Genomic DNA, 14,642 nt, shown 5'->3' on the forward strand with positions numbered 1-14,642 from the left:
CAAAGTGCAAGTTTTATTAGTTTTCAAATATGTATCCAAGCATGTTAAATTGATGGACTGTCATTTTGTGCAATTACATATCACACTCATAGATAGAAAATTAGGAAATGTGTAAAATGCAATGATGTGCAGTGCTGCAAAAAATAGTCTTGCATTGTGCAAGACATGACAGAATATTTCTGTGCATTTATTTTCACATTAATCTGGTATTCTATAGTCAGGTGTATCTACAATTTAGAAAGGCACATATACATTAAACAATGTGGTAAAAGGACTCCAAAAATTAGCTGTCTGCAAATATGGCACACAAACATTCAATACGTTACTACTGTGCATTCTGAGGAGTTAAAATCTTAAAATCCGAGCTAACACCCGACCGAGGCCATGAACAATCACGATGCAGCCTTTGACAATAACGTTGCGTTACACAGACATGATATTTGTATAAAGCGCAGCAAAAGAAAACTGAACAGATTGTACTTATTTGAGTTTGTGAAGGCTATCTGGCAACTTGAAAGCTTTGCGCTATTATATTATTATCTCAACTCAGTAAATGGGAAAACACACCCTGTGATTGGCTGGCAACTAAGTTCAGGGTATATCGCACTGCTCACACAAAGTCAGCTGAGATCAGCTGACAGCTGATACCTAGTCATGATACGCAGTACATAAAATGGATGCATGGATGGATGGGAAAAAGACACATTGCACATAATTCCTCAATGAGTACACATTCTTTGATAAAAGCACATACTCTCATTGTATTTGCTGTTAAAAAAAAAAAAAAAAAATCATTCAAATCTTTTCATTCTTCCCTGGTAATGTTGTCCAATTTACAGTCTTTCGAAATGAGCCACACGTTCCACAGAGTGCAGTCTGACATGTTGCATCTTCTCTTTCATTGTCCGCTTGCTGCTGAAATCCCAACAGTCACTTTGATCCAGGTTCTGCAGGACTGGGTCCATCGGAACTTCCAGCTTTAGAGGCATCTTCTATTGGGGAAAGAAGATGAAGCGTAAAAGTACCAAGACTTTATGATTCATTTATCACGAAGCTATCTTTCACAGGCACTTGGGCTTTATATACTGTAATTTATGACCTTTATCTTTCTTTTCCTGAGTTTCCTCAGCTGCGGTCTTGTCTGCTCTGAAGAAAATGCGGGCGCTGCTTAAGGAGAAGTGAAGCAGCTCAAACTCCTGCAGATAGAGATCACAGAACATAAATACACCATGTGCAGAATTAATTGGTCATTATTTTGACCATATCATGACTTTTAGCGCCTATTTCCTAGCTCCCAACTGGATAACCGTGAATGCTTAATGGATTTAAGCATAGTAGGGGCTATGTATTTGTGTAACGAGTGTGGGTGTGGGCTTAGGAGATCAGCACCCTATATAAAAGGTGTGCGGAATTATTAGGCAGCCTCTTTTTAACCGACTCCGAAAAGTCAACAATTATCAAAAGTCTCTCAGAGGGATGCAACACTCTTGAAATATTTAAGATTTCAGGGCTATGCGCACCCCCAAAGTTGACCTCAAAATTCTGTAAAACCCTTCTGCCTGTGTGTAATGCATTTTTACAATGCATGATTTGGCTTCTACCCATATGATCAAAACATTTTCTTATTCAAAGAATTATTCTGAAGCACTTATTTGATCACATAATACTTTCTTTTTATTTACTTGCTCTTAGTTTGAAATTCACAGCCCTGTAAGGATCTGCAATTGCGCACATATTGATATTCTCCTAAGAGAGCCTAAACCTTACTTTCTTAAACATTCTTGTTTGAGGTTTACGTTTTGGATTAACCTTAAGCACTGTGTTTGGTGATGAATAAAAGTTACTACTAATTCTGCACATGGCGTACGTATCCCCTCCCTGCTCAAGAGACCTTTGAAGGAGCAGAAAAACTCATGAGAGAGGCCAGGTTGCACGGAGCCGGTACCTGAAGGTAGAGATCGAGTCTTTTCTGAGTGAGGTTCATTGTTTGCAGCAACTTTTGATCCTGACTGGCAGAGTGGAGGTGCTGCTCCTTCACCACGGCGTTCATCTCCTTCTTGTACTTATCGCTCACCGAATGGAACCAGTGCAGGGAGTCAAATTCCAGGTATTGGTCCAGCAGCTTCAGAATGTATGCCACACCTGGGGGAAAAACGAGAGGATATGGATCAAGAGTCAAGCAGCCATGCGCGTGTGTCCGATTTTTAGTGGTGCAGCACGCTGCGTGCGGTTTTCTTTCGATGAAGGTCACTTGCCCATAGCAAATCCGTCATCTGTAAAAGCAGCTCCGGTCTTGTTCTTTTTGTTGAGCTTCTCTTTGCAGCTGATGGAATGTTCAACGAAGTTTACAGTCTAAAAGACAAATTGACTTGCTGGAGTAAAATGTGTCAAATATACTGAAAATGTCACCACACAAGTGACTCGTTCATCTTGGATTTTCTTACTGGCTACAGTGCGATGTTTTATCCCATGCCATTAAAGCGGTACATTCCCTTCAAATTTTAATTTTGGATGCTTCAATAAGTGTGATGTAACACAAAAAGCTGTGAAACGTTCTCCTAGCCAGTAGCACTGCGGCAAACTTGAGAAGTGTTGTCTCATGTCATTCTTCTTGCTGTAGTTTGGAGCAGTGCTTCCCAAGTAGACATTAGTTTGCTGTGAGAGATCATCAGGTGTGCCGTGGGAAAGGATCAAAATTCACTTTCCATTGGTCGGAAATCTATCATTTATTTATTGACCACAAATAACGCATCTTTGTTTGTTTGTGCCAACGTGCAGGACAATGAAATACTCTTCCACGAGATGGCAGAAAGAGCAATTAAGCTGTCTACGCACCTGTTGGCATTCGTAATCATACAACAGAGTAATATCTTTTTTGTGTTCAACTAAACAGACCCAGATTTCACACCGAGTAATTACAATTGTTATTACATTGAGACGGGATCATTATGTCAGTGTACATAGAGTACTTTTTGTGATGTTTTTGTTCGGTGATATGCGTGATGAGCTCGTCCGTCTCAATGTACTTACCCCACGTGAAATGTGGGCCTGTTTCGCTCAATCAAGGTTGGGAAAAACTGGTTTTGAGGTTAAGCCAAAGCTTTCGGTTTGAGCATGTGTATGACACGGTGGCGCTAACAGTCAGTTGCATGCCAAGCTAACATTAGCATGTTGGCTCATTTTTTTGGGTCACGCCTTTCTTTCCATATATTCACAAATAGTATCGTCTCAGCCCGGTTGACCATGTGCAAGAAATGCTCCCTGTTAGTATCCGCTTTTGCCAATGGAGATGAGTCACAAAATGGATTGGTACTGACCAGTGGGGGCACAATCATGTAGAAGTTCCTCAGGTGCATATTCTTTGCACGTCGAAACTCGGGTGCAAACACTTCCACCAGCATCTTGAAGTATTCGGTCCCCTCGGCAGAGTTGCTTGTCAGATCTCCCAACACAGAATCCAACACGCTGCGTACGACAAGCAAAGTTGATGCGGTAACGTTTCCATTACATTTGTCGAGATCGGCGTCCCTGTATTGATATTGGACTCCGAAATGTGAAACAATGAACGGAAAATGCAGAATGTCAACATGTTAGAGCAGTTTGTTACCCTGCAGCTCTCTGAGTTTCCTCTGACAGTCCTTCCTCTTTTACCAGCTCCTCAAAATTGACAATATCCTCCAAGTCTGGGACAAACCTTCAAAGACCCACGATACAAATCAACTGAAATTCATATGCGGCATTAACAAAACGTTCCACTTGTTTTTATCTTATTATCCATCCATTCTCGGAATCCACTTTGACTATTGTCATTGCACAGTTTACCTTATGGCGCTGCTACAGCAGTGGAGTCCTCCAGAGCGGATCATGCGCACATAGCCCATGGCATTACCTGGAAGACAAGTGACGAGGTCCCGTTTACAGGATTCTCTGAAATGGTTTCAAAGATCCCGTAGAGGGAGCGGTTATTCTTTCTTTCCGTCCATCAGACAAATCTTGCCTAGTGGACATCACTTTATGAATGCTGTTGGTACGCCACATTCCCAATTTAGAGACGTCGATTCACCAAACGCGCGTGTTTTTGGAATGTGGGAGGAAGTCGGAGCACCCGCAGAGAACATGCAAATCCCACACCTGAGAACTGTGATGCAGATGTGCTCACCAATCTGACTGATGAGCTGTCTAAACTGGTCCAGGTAACTCTGTCCGTCAGGAGTGATGCCCAACTTCCTGATGCCACGGTTAAACTTCTCAGCGCGCTCAAAAGGATACTACAACAAAGTCATCAGCTGCTTTTGAGAAAAGTAAGAACATATACGTCTACTTCGATGGTCAGAAATTCAGGTTGTTTAAACCCTTGTCCCACCTTTTGGTCAGACTGGTCTTTTGTTTCTCGAAAGAAACGAATGTCCTTGATGAGCCTGGATTTGATGTGTTCGTCGTACATGAACTGACTGAAGATGTAAAACTTCTTGCGCAAGAACTGGTAGGTGAAGTTCACCTGAACAAGAGACAAACGTGAGCCGATACGAACAAGGATCAACTGGAAGCGCGTGATCCATGGATGGAAACTCACCGTGGTGTTCATAATGCCAGTGCCGTGGGTGCGGATGGAGTTGGCGATGTGTCGGATGTTGATGGTGTTCAAGTGCTTGTTGTTACTTGCCTTCTCTATGAAAATCTATCAGAAAATGATTGCTACGGTACATTGTAAGATACTTGACAATGCAGCAGCATTGGTAGTGTTGCTATTGTGCAATTCTGACCTGGTTGTTGAGGTTATAGAGGTAGCGTGAGACAAAAACATGGATGTTCCTCATGATCTCCAAGACATCCAAGCCCTAATGAAAACAGGGACTGTTAGGAGAATAGACTTATTTGCACACGTAACATGTATTCCATGTTGGTTATAACCTCATATAATACGAGACAGGCGACCCTGTTTCTGTCTCTGTGATATCTATCGTAGTATGACTTTTCTGTGAGACAAGGCAAGATATCTGTGTTTGGATGCTTTTAGTTTTTAACAATTGCATCTCATTATGTTCAAAGTGCTCGTCCTGTTTCTTGTCTATTGGAATGTGTGTTAACATTTTGTTTTCCCCCCCGTGGTAATGTATTTATGACAAAAGTAATTGCGTAATGCAGTCATTGAGCTAAAATTGTAAATACAAGCCAATACCATTCAACTATCATAATCCAGATCCAGATATTACGGTATTGTTAGTTGTGCTTAATGCATCCATCCATTTTCCATCCCGCTTACCCTCACTGGGGTCGCAGGCGTGCTAGATCCTATCGCAGCTGACTCTGGGCGAGGATGCAGGGAACACCCAACAAAAGAAAATCCCCACCGCTGGACATCGACGCCTTGTTAGGCTTTTGCCGGTGAATATTGTCATATTACAGAAAGCTTTGAACTCCGCTTTAATATGACTGACAGTCATGTGTGGCAACCCCGAGGTTCATGACGCCACAAGTTATTAGGTGCCCCGTGGTCCAGGCTCAAGATTCACAAGGCCATCAAGTGCCGTCCTGCCTCTGTTACGACTTTGATGATACCTCAGAAGGCAGAATAACGGTGGGATGACTTCACCCAACTGCCATTCCGTGCCGTTTAGTGTTTGGCCAAAGTTAAAAACAAGGTAGCAGTCCCACACTTTGTCCTTTGAATTGAAAATCTGTTGAGAAATGGGGAATCCCCCCCCCCCACAAAATGGCTACCTGAGGCAAAACGTTAGTGAACAATGGCACTTCTGTGCGCGCTTGACTCTGAGCATTGCGCAAATAACATGTCACGTGCAAACCAACAAACCTGCTCCAGAGTTTGGCTCGGCAGGTGCGCTTCCGTCATTGTCAGCCCGTAACGCCGCGTGGCGAGGTTTCTCATCTCGCTGTAGGTGGCCCAGTCATGAAGAGCCACAGTGGTCAGGTTGTAGAATGTTTTATCCAGATAGTGTGTCACGTAGGCTGAAAGGACATTTGCATTGATTATGAACAACAATAATGTGCTTTGAAATTTGTTTTGCAGATGTAATTATGTGTACAGTATTTATGTTGTTCAATGTTTTGATAAACACATTTGGCCTTCCGTAAGGGCAGCACGGTGGGACTAGTGGTGAGCAGGTCTGCCTCACAATTCTGAGGTTCTGGGTTGAATCGCTAATTGCAGCGCACATATAAACAAACAACCATTTGCAGTCACATTCACACCTACAGACAATTTAGAGTCTTCAATTAAACTACCGTGCATCTTTTTTGGGATGTGGGAGGAAACCGGAGTGCCCGGAGAAAACGCGCACACACACACAGGCACGGGGAGAACATGCGAACTCCACGCAGGCGAGGCCGGATTTGAACCCCGGTCCTCGGAACCGTGAGGCAGTTGTGCCAACCAGTCGGCCATCGTGGCGCCAATCCCGGGTTTAGTCAATTGTAAATATGATTTGGAAATGCTGTTAAGCGCTTGACTTTTTCTCAGCACCTTTAATATGAATGAACCGGTTGAAGAATCTGATGGGTTTGAGGTAGAAGAAGTGGGCCAAGTCCTTCATGCCAACTTTGAACGGGTTCCTGTCGTCCAGCTTCAGGTGAGTGTGAACGGAGAGCCGCAAGTCCTTCTCTATCTCCTTACAAAGTTTGTCCAGCAGGTGCTTTCATTCAACACACAGAGCAAAAGACATGATTGCGGTTCTGCAAACGTTGCGGTCATCACACCTTGACTCACCTCATTGAAAACAACCATGATTTCCTTGTCGTAGTTCTCCAGTAGCTGGTCAGGTGACTCCATGTGCTTGGTTTGCAACATGGAGGGAACGCAGTCCCTCAGGGCGCTAAACATGTACTGTATGGAACAATCACGGCGGCGTAGCAAAAGAGGAGGTCACAATTCAAACACATTTTAAAAAAGAAATACACTGAAATATCTGTTAGCACACGGTAAAAGCACATCTCCTACAAATGTATAGTATTAAACCTAACTGTAGAAAGTATTAAACTTTCACCTGGTGCGTTACACTTACTGATTCATATATTTGAAAAGATACTGTGGACAAATCTAGGTGGTCAAAATGAGATCTAATGACTGGAGAAGAAGGAAGAAAAATCATCACCTTTTACGAAGAAAATAATACTTAGTTTGAATTGACATTCTAAAATGTTGGCACTTTCATGCAACTAAATAAGGACCTGATCTATTATACATTTCTCAGTACGACACTGCTGCAAACGAGCGCTTCAAACGTACGCCAAGGAACAATTTCATTTGAATTGGGCGTCAGGCGGCCGACCGGTTAGCACATCTCGCCTGTGTGGAGTTTGCGTGTTCTCCCCCGTGCTTGCGCGGGTTTTCTCCGGGTACTCCGCTTTCTTCCCACAAGACTCTAAATTGCCCGTCGGTGTGAATGCGAGTTTGTTTAGCTCGGCGACCATTTCGGCGTGTACCCTGACTCTCGCCCAAAGGTGGCTGGGATAGGCTCCAGCACGTCCGCAACCAGAGGGAGGATAAGCGGTACGGAAAATGGAAGGATACTCACGTATTGCAGATGCCTGAATTGGGTCATTTCAAATACATGGATTGTTCACTGAGAAGGCTTTGGATACATCTCAGTGTTATTAAAAGTTAAGTGTAGGTGCATACCAAATAGCTGATAAGTCAAGTAAGGAAACAAGTGATCAGGTAATTGTACAATCAGGACAGTTTAACGATATAATTCTGAAACTGATAAGACTGTGACGTGAAGAGGCCGTGGTTCTTACATGTATTCGTGCCGCGTCCACCGCGTTTTCATAAACATCATCTAAGTAGATAGGAAACACTGCTCGGTGCCAGTAAAGAAATCTGCAGTCGCACTGAAGTTTGACCCTTACAAGTAGAGGAAAACAGACAATAAGTACATATGTCTGACACAAACAAGTTGTCCAGTGTGATACTCAATTCCCCCCACCTCTCACTCAGCTCACTTATCAGGTCCAGCTTCTTCAACACAAGCTGCAGTGGGAGTAACTCCTCATCTTTGAAGGTTTTCTACAGGCACGTAAAACAGGAACGTTCTGATATTTAACACATTGTCATTTGTTACGCCAATGCTGATTTGGTATTTTTCACTGTGGTTTAAAAATTGTATCATTTACAGGAACATAAAGTTCTAAAGGGTTTCATAGCGTACTCTTATCAAGTCAAGTTTATTTGTGTAGGCCTTAATTACAAAATAGGTTTGAAGGGCTTCACAGGCCCGCAGTTGGCAATGATTGACGACTTCCCCCTAATCTAAACCTCAAAACCCCATTTGGGGAAAAAGAAACATTGAGAAGGGACTGCAAGATGGGGGGGGGGGGGGGGGGGGAAATCCCCCCTCCAGGATGACCAGACTGCAATGGATGTCAAGTGAGCAACATTTATCACATAGTCTGGCGCTGTACAATGTTCACTAAGATGTCAGAAGAGTCCATTTAAAGAGAAAAGGTGCCGCAGGATAGATGCCTTCGGTGGTTCTGCCTCTGCTGTCAAATGTTCAATACGATGGCGAGATGCTGTACAAAGTTCATTAAGATGACAAAGTAAAAGTATAAGCTATAGGTTCTTCGTATACCATTGGACGTGTTTTTTTGTTAAGAAAGTGTAGCAGACAGAGTACCATTGATGTCAGGACCTAGCAGCACCTGCTGGAGTGTGAAAATCTAAAGATAAAATAACTCCAAAGCAAGAGTTCTCTCTCTTTGATACGATCTCCGTTCCAGACATGGCTGCATCCCATGAGGTGTGATTGTTTCTGCTTTACTTATTATCTTGATTAATTTGGTATATTTTCGGACCAGGGGAGATATGGCATTGAAAATCTCCTCTTTGCAAGACAGCTATAGACGATGCATCTTTTTTGCGATCTATTTGCAAAGATGATAAACTGTGCACGCTCTTGTCTCCAAAATATTATTTCCAGTACCCTCTGTATTGGATAATTTGGGTTAATTTTTCCATTAAGGCTCATCTATTTGCACTGCATTCACTTTGTCTTAAACTACTTCTGTATTTCATATTCTTCACATATTCTGTGTAACCTGTAGGTCCTCAGAAAACTAATTAGAATTTATGAAGGTAAAGTCAAACGACGACGTATTTGTCTTTACAAGGATGGCTCTGCCAGAAACTAGATGAGAAGGCCTTGAGGAAGAAACACACAAAAATGATTTGAAGTGTATAAGAAAGAATCTATGTTTTTCAGACGGCATTGGTATCCGCTTGATCTTCTGTACTGTTCATTTGACCTCGTTGAATTGGTAATAAAGTGCACAAAAGATTGTTTTGTGTCAAGGATTTTTTTTTTTTTTTTTTTTTTTTTAATCTCAGAATTCTCAGCCATTATTATTTTCAATGATGACACACACGAGAGACTCCAAATTCAAAATCCATTGAATTCAGTAGAACAAGCAAAAATGTTGGGATCACAGTGACCTGAATGGTGCACACTTACCAGCTGAGTGCCAACACAGAGAGCCAAAGACACCACAAGGCGTCTCTCCTTTATGCTGGGTCCACTGAGGACATTTTCGGCCAGCACCAAGGATGACAGCACATCCAGACGCTGCTCGCTGTACTTCTTGTCAGATATCGCTCTTTTCTGGGGACAAACAAATCAAAACAGGAACGCATAAATAAAAAATAGCGGTGACCTTCTGTACCCCAAAACCTACTCTCTGATAACAACATTATGCTCGCTTATCTACTAATGAGAGCCAAAGTATCGGACACTGCTCATTAAAATTTGGGAGCTCGAACTGCTGTCTTGCAAGAGGTCACATGGGACAGACAGCAACATACCAAGAGCAACCTCAGTATAGCAAACCTGAATAGGGTTCAGTTCCGCAAGTACCAAAGGATTAGTCAGGGCATGTGTTTCGCTTTTTCTTTGCCTTTTTTCCCCCCCACTTATTCCAACAAAGGGATCTTAACACAGGGTGTTCAGAAAAAAACAAAAGAAGAACACAGATCCAAAGATATGTAATAAAAGCTGATGGTATTTGTGTTTGGTGATGTGTCCATGCGACAGATACACACACTGTATTGTATTTACTTTGTCCTCCATGAATTCAAATTTGTTTTTTTGTTGTATTTCGTCTTTACGGCATGCTTAAACCCCCCCACCCAACCCCTCCACCCACGCACGCACGCACGCAAAATCCAGCCACTGTTATGCATCAACTTGACGGCAAGATGGGAAGAGACGGCCCACAATGCCTTTCAAGAGGCAAAGCGCAGGCTCCGCCCCAATTGTCATGGTAGTGAAAGCTGGCCTTTCCATTGGCCAAGCAGTATTTGGAGAGGCACGACGAAGGCACTTGCACGCGGTAGGGCCAGGCCCTAAAAAAATGCTTGATTTCAACAAGTCCAGAAAAGGTTCAAGTGTACTACAATGCTTGAGCCCTGGGGTATTCTAACAAAAGTATGTCAATATGTCATGTTATTAAGACACTTGGCAACTGTTCTAAATTGGGGAAAAAAAAGTCACGAATGACACATTATGATTTTTGTTTTTGTTTTATAAGTTTCATATTGTAATAACAGTGGTTAATACCGCTTAGAATGTTAAAATGACACCAGTGTTTGAGATGGAATTGCATTTTTCCTTTAGGTATTGAAAACAGCCTGAAGTGATGTAATACTATACCACTCCAGTCTACAACCACAATACAGTAATAAACATACGCAGAGCAGTGACTGGGTGGTGGATGCGGGGCAGCTTTCACAACTAAAGAAATGTAATGTGACTAATAGCTTGTGTGTTACCTTGGCAACACAGATGGCGTTGAGGGCCTGTGACTGCAACTGCTGAGTGATGTGAGAGACAGAATCTGCTACGACCATGGACCGTCTGTGAAACGTGTGCTCCACAGCCTTGGGGGACAGTCACACGACGCGACATCAGTACCTCCGCCAACTCCTGACAGCCTCGGTCATAACTGACACGTTAGCACACCTTTAACAATTCCACCAGTCGACACAGAGCTTTGACAAAGGTCTTGGTCATTGGCCGCTGCATGGACATGTACATGTTCATGGTGGTCTTGATAATGGTACTGATGCTATATGCATACAGGATGCCCTTTGTGGGAGAGAACACCAAAAGTAAACTTTGTCAAAAAAAAAAACATGTCTTATGGTTCTAGAAAGTCATCTAGATTTCGTAAGGGTTAGGGCTAGATTTTCAAGATGAACTATAGTTTATTCGTATGTTCATTGACACAACATAAGAGTAAAGTGCTAAACACTTTAAAAGATGATGTTTTGAGCTTAGGTTTGTGAAGGACAACAACGTCTTACCTGAACAAATACATTACATCTGCTGTTAAGGTCTTCAGCCATCCTGTCACTCTTATGCTCCTTGCATAGAATGGACTCCATCTTCATCATCCACGACGTTACAAACACATAGTACGACTGAACATCCCTGAAGACAAGCCCATGTCACATTTTCAACACTGGAATTCCTGCTGACATAAAAAAACAAAAACAAAACAGAAAAACCCAGCAACTAATGACTTACTTAGCGAGTGTCTGAGCCCTTTGCTGCAGGAAGGTGTCTCGATGTGCTCGCGTCGCTTGAACACTCTTCTTGTCAATCAGTTTGGCTGCAGCAGGAACCTTGGTAAGCAGGAACGTGTCAGGGAACCAGATGATGTTAGCAGTCAGAGTGACAGCTGGGACCTGAAGGAAAGGTGACAAACAGCAAATCTTGAGCAAGACGTGTCAAGAAAACGACGAGTGAGCAATATACTTATTTGAATACCTTTTTACAGACATCGAGGAGTGCTTTGTAGAGCTTTTTGTCTACACTTCTAAAGATGTGAAAATGGAGCACAAAAAGAGCACAAACTCCAGCATATTTATCTCTCTGATCGATCTCTGACGGTTCCCCTGTAAACCAAACGGAGATCCATCACTAATACTGAAGTTTGAGCAATGTAAGGTAAACAAGAATGAAAACTGACCAATCTTGGATTCCACATTGGAGAAAATGCTCCGTATATTGAAGGCAAACTCATCAGCAAAGGCGTTGTTTTTGGCAATAGACACTCCCTCGCCAGGAGTGTCAAATCTTTGGTCCACACATGCCTGTTTTATTGAACAAGACCGATAGCATGGATTGTTTTGGTTATTGATTATGCTCAGAGGACATCAAAATCACTTTATGCAGGTTGTGGGTCCGAACTGCTGTCGGCTTTTTCCGTGTGGAGTTTGCATCCTCTTGTGGTTGTGTGGGTTCTCTCCGGCACCTTCGGCTCCTTTCACAGTATCAGAGCATGTACACTACGTGAATGTGAATTAGGGCTGCACAATATTTTGTTGGAGCATCGCCATTGCGATGTACGTGTGTGCAATAGTCACATCGCAGGGTATGCGGCGATGTTGGTGTTCTGTTATATATAGTGAATCAACTATCAAATTCTAAGTGACCAGCAGAGGGACCTGTTTGTACATGCTAATAGAAAGAATGTACACTTGCTACATTTCCAATTTCGGTCTTCAGAATGAAACTAAGCAGGCACGCAACAGCGACGAGTGCACGAGGTACGTTCGGGGACACTGCGTAAATGGGAGTGAATGTGTTCTTTTGTAATACAGCACATATTTGTAAACAATTCGATTACTAGGAAAATTTGGATTTGTATCAGAATGCTTTCGTTAAAACAATGTACAATTGCACTGATAATATGGAATTTTATTTGTTTTGTATTATAAGAGTAGATAAATTATTTTGTTAATATAGTCTGCCAGAGTTATCAATGTCCTTTCACCATCATTCCTGTCATACTGTGTTGAGTGTTTGTGTTTGCATATCAAGGACAAAAGTCTTGTTGTTGTTTTAATTCCCCATTTTAAAAAACACAATTCGAGCAACGATTTTTTTCCTCATGTTTTTGAGATCGGAGGGTGAAAGCTGCAGCTGGCTACTCGTGTGGACTGAACGGGTGGCAACAATGGGAAAATGAAACGCCAGTATTTTCAGCGTAATAGCCCGTGAGCGACATATTGAAAGAAAAAGAACTATGAACGAGTTCATTTTTGGAAGATTTTGAATTATGAACTGAACGAGATCATTTTTGGAATGATAAACTGAACTTTGAACTAGTTTGCGTAGAAAATGTACTTTCCCAACACTGATCCTGTAGTATTTCACATCGCCATATATACCGCAGGTTACAAAAAAAAAAAAAAAATTGCTTTCCTATTTTTTTTTTTTTCCTAATATCACGCAGCCCTAATGTGAACTACTGCTACATTTTGAATGCGTCAGCCATGCGATTAACTGGCAAGTATGTCGTGCCTCTCGCTTTAAATCTGCTGGAATAAGCTCCAGCTTCCCATGATGCGGAACAGAATGGATAAGGACAACCAGCAGAGATGGATGGTGTATACAATCCTGAAGGTGTGCCTAATAGGTCCTTTCCTATTTGCCCTTGCTTGTAGAACAATGTGACTCAGAATAGCCGCTCAGCAGCATTACAAGTTGGCTTGGAGTCTCGACGGGATGATTTTTGGTATGATCGATATTTAAATGATATGATATGACTTGCGAGTGAGTCACCTGCAGTATCATGCCCTCTAGCAGCTGTCCCTCAAGCTTGAGCAAGAGTTTCTCGAATGGTTTTAGTTTTTCTTCGGCAATTGAAAATTTCCCAGGATTGTGGTGCACAGACTTCAATAACCTGCAACCGAAGCATGAAAGTGGCAGAACATGTATGATTGATTATTAGAGATTAGAGAATAATAATAAGAGACAATGTCAGGATGAAATTGAAAGCGACAAATGTGCGCCAAAATATTAAGAATGAAAAGTTCACTTTGTTCTATACCAGGAGTGTCAAACTCCAATTCAACATAGGGCAAAATTAAAAATTAGGACAAAGGACAAAAGTTTATCATATGAAAACAAAGTTTTGCTTTAACACTAAATCTGAAATAAGCACACTTTAATATTCTCAAATGTCCTAAAATGAAAATCCAACCTTTAAACTATTAAGAGTCCCTACCTTGGAGTATAAAAATACAACCGATATGTTCAATACATTAAAATACTGTAGCTCACCTTTTATACATCTTCCAGTGATCTTTGAGCGTGCCATGATTTTCCATGATTTCATCAAGCGTGAGCAGAACTACTAACAACTCACCAAGGTGTTCATACACTACCTGCAGAGGGAAAGGTAACGGACGCTTAGAAACATTAACCCATAAATAACACCGCTGATACGTGAAGGCCTACCTGGAAATGGACACCTGATGAATCAATAATTTTTGTAGCAGCCCTAAAGAATAATGGCATTGGTCAGTTGTTTACTGGTGGTCGCGGTTTTACGAAAGACCTGGATAATGGATACCAAACGCCTTTCCTGCTCAAGTATGACTTTAACAATCGATTGCTTCCTTTTACAGTTATCATTCAGTGTAGGATAGAAAATTAGTGGGCAATGCGACTAAAGCTTGCATAGGTAAACATTTGAATCCATTCTTTTTCTCCAAAAGCTTGCTTCCGTTTATGAATCTTACTTGTTGCTGTTGTAGAGCGCCCCTAGCTGATGAACAATGTTGACAACCACTTCATAGCATCTTGACACAAAACAGGACAGTTCCTGATAGAAAATGATGA

General features: G+C 42.0%; 1 protein-coding gene across 3 annotated transcripts in view; it reads right to left on the reverse strand.

Moving 5' to 3' along the window:
- washc4 (WASH complex subunit 4) overlaps nucleotides 1-14,642 on the reverse strand; it is a 17,190-nt gene continuing 2,548 nt past the window's right edge. Inside the window, exons 7-33 of one of the 3 annotated variants that reach the window (XM_061676722.1) lie at nucleotides 14,543-14,625; nucleotides 14,259-14,301; nucleotides 14,082-14,185; nucleotides 13,581-13,701; nucleotides 11,983-12,106; nucleotides 11,781-11,908; nucleotides 11,538-11,698; nucleotides 11,315-11,441; nucleotides 10,971-11,096; nucleotides 10,781-10,888; nucleotides 9,468-9,614; nucleotides 7,944-8,023; nucleotides 7,756-7,861; nucleotides 6,725-6,841; nucleotides 6,482-6,650; nucleotides 5,813-5,967; nucleotides 4,764-4,838; nucleotides 4,574-4,678; nucleotides 4,364-4,498; nucleotides 4,160-4,268; nucleotides 3,823-3,889; nucleotides 3,608-3,694; nucleotides 3,318-3,465; nucleotides 2,256-2,352; nucleotides 1,946-2,142; nucleotides 1,100-1,196; nucleotides 1-992 (exon numbers count right to left, since the gene is read on the reverse strand). In XM_061676722.1, coding sequence (XP_061532706.1) covers nucleotides 931-992; nucleotides 1,100-1,196; nucleotides 1,946-2,142; nucleotides 2,256-2,352; nucleotides 3,318-3,465; nucleotides 3,608-3,694; nucleotides 3,823-3,889; nucleotides 4,160-4,268; nucleotides 4,364-4,498; nucleotides 4,574-4,678; nucleotides 4,764-4,838; nucleotides 5,813-5,967; nucleotides 6,482-6,650; nucleotides 6,725-6,841; nucleotides 7,756-7,861; nucleotides 7,944-8,023; nucleotides 9,468-9,614; nucleotides 10,781-10,888; nucleotides 10,971-11,096; nucleotides 11,315-11,441; nucleotides 11,538-11,698; nucleotides 11,781-11,908; nucleotides 11,983-12,106; nucleotides 13,581-13,701; nucleotides 14,082-14,185; nucleotides 14,259-14,301; nucleotides 14,543-14,625 — 3,078 coding nt within the window. In that variant the 3' untranslated portion in view covers nucleotides 1-930. Of the gene's footprint in view, nucleotides 993-1,099; nucleotides 1,197-1,945; nucleotides 2,143-2,255; nucleotides 2,353-3,317; nucleotides 3,466-3,607; nucleotides 3,695-3,822; nucleotides 3,928-4,159; nucleotides 4,269-4,363; nucleotides 4,499-4,573; nucleotides 4,679-4,763; nucleotides 4,839-5,812; nucleotides 5,968-6,481; nucleotides 6,651-6,724; nucleotides 6,842-7,755; nucleotides 7,862-7,943; nucleotides 8,024-9,467; nucleotides 9,615-10,780; nucleotides 10,889-10,970; nucleotides 11,097-11,314; nucleotides 11,442-11,537; nucleotides 11,699-11,780; nucleotides 11,909-11,982; nucleotides 12,107-13,580; nucleotides 13,702-14,081; nucleotides 14,186-14,258; nucleotides 14,302-14,542; nucleotides 14,626-14,642 lie in introns of those variants that run through there. The other 2 variants (XM_061676723.1, XM_061676725.1) reach the window with 2 other exon arrangements.

Source organism: Phycodurus eques, chromosome 5 (assembly GCF_024500275.1).
Source record: "Phycodurus eques isolate BA_2022a chromosome 5, UOR_Pequ_1.1, whole genome shotgun sequence".
NCBI classification, from domain to species: domain Eukaryota; kingdom Metazoa; phylum Chordata; class Actinopteri; order Syngnathiformes; family Syngnathidae; genus Phycodurus; species Phycodurus eques.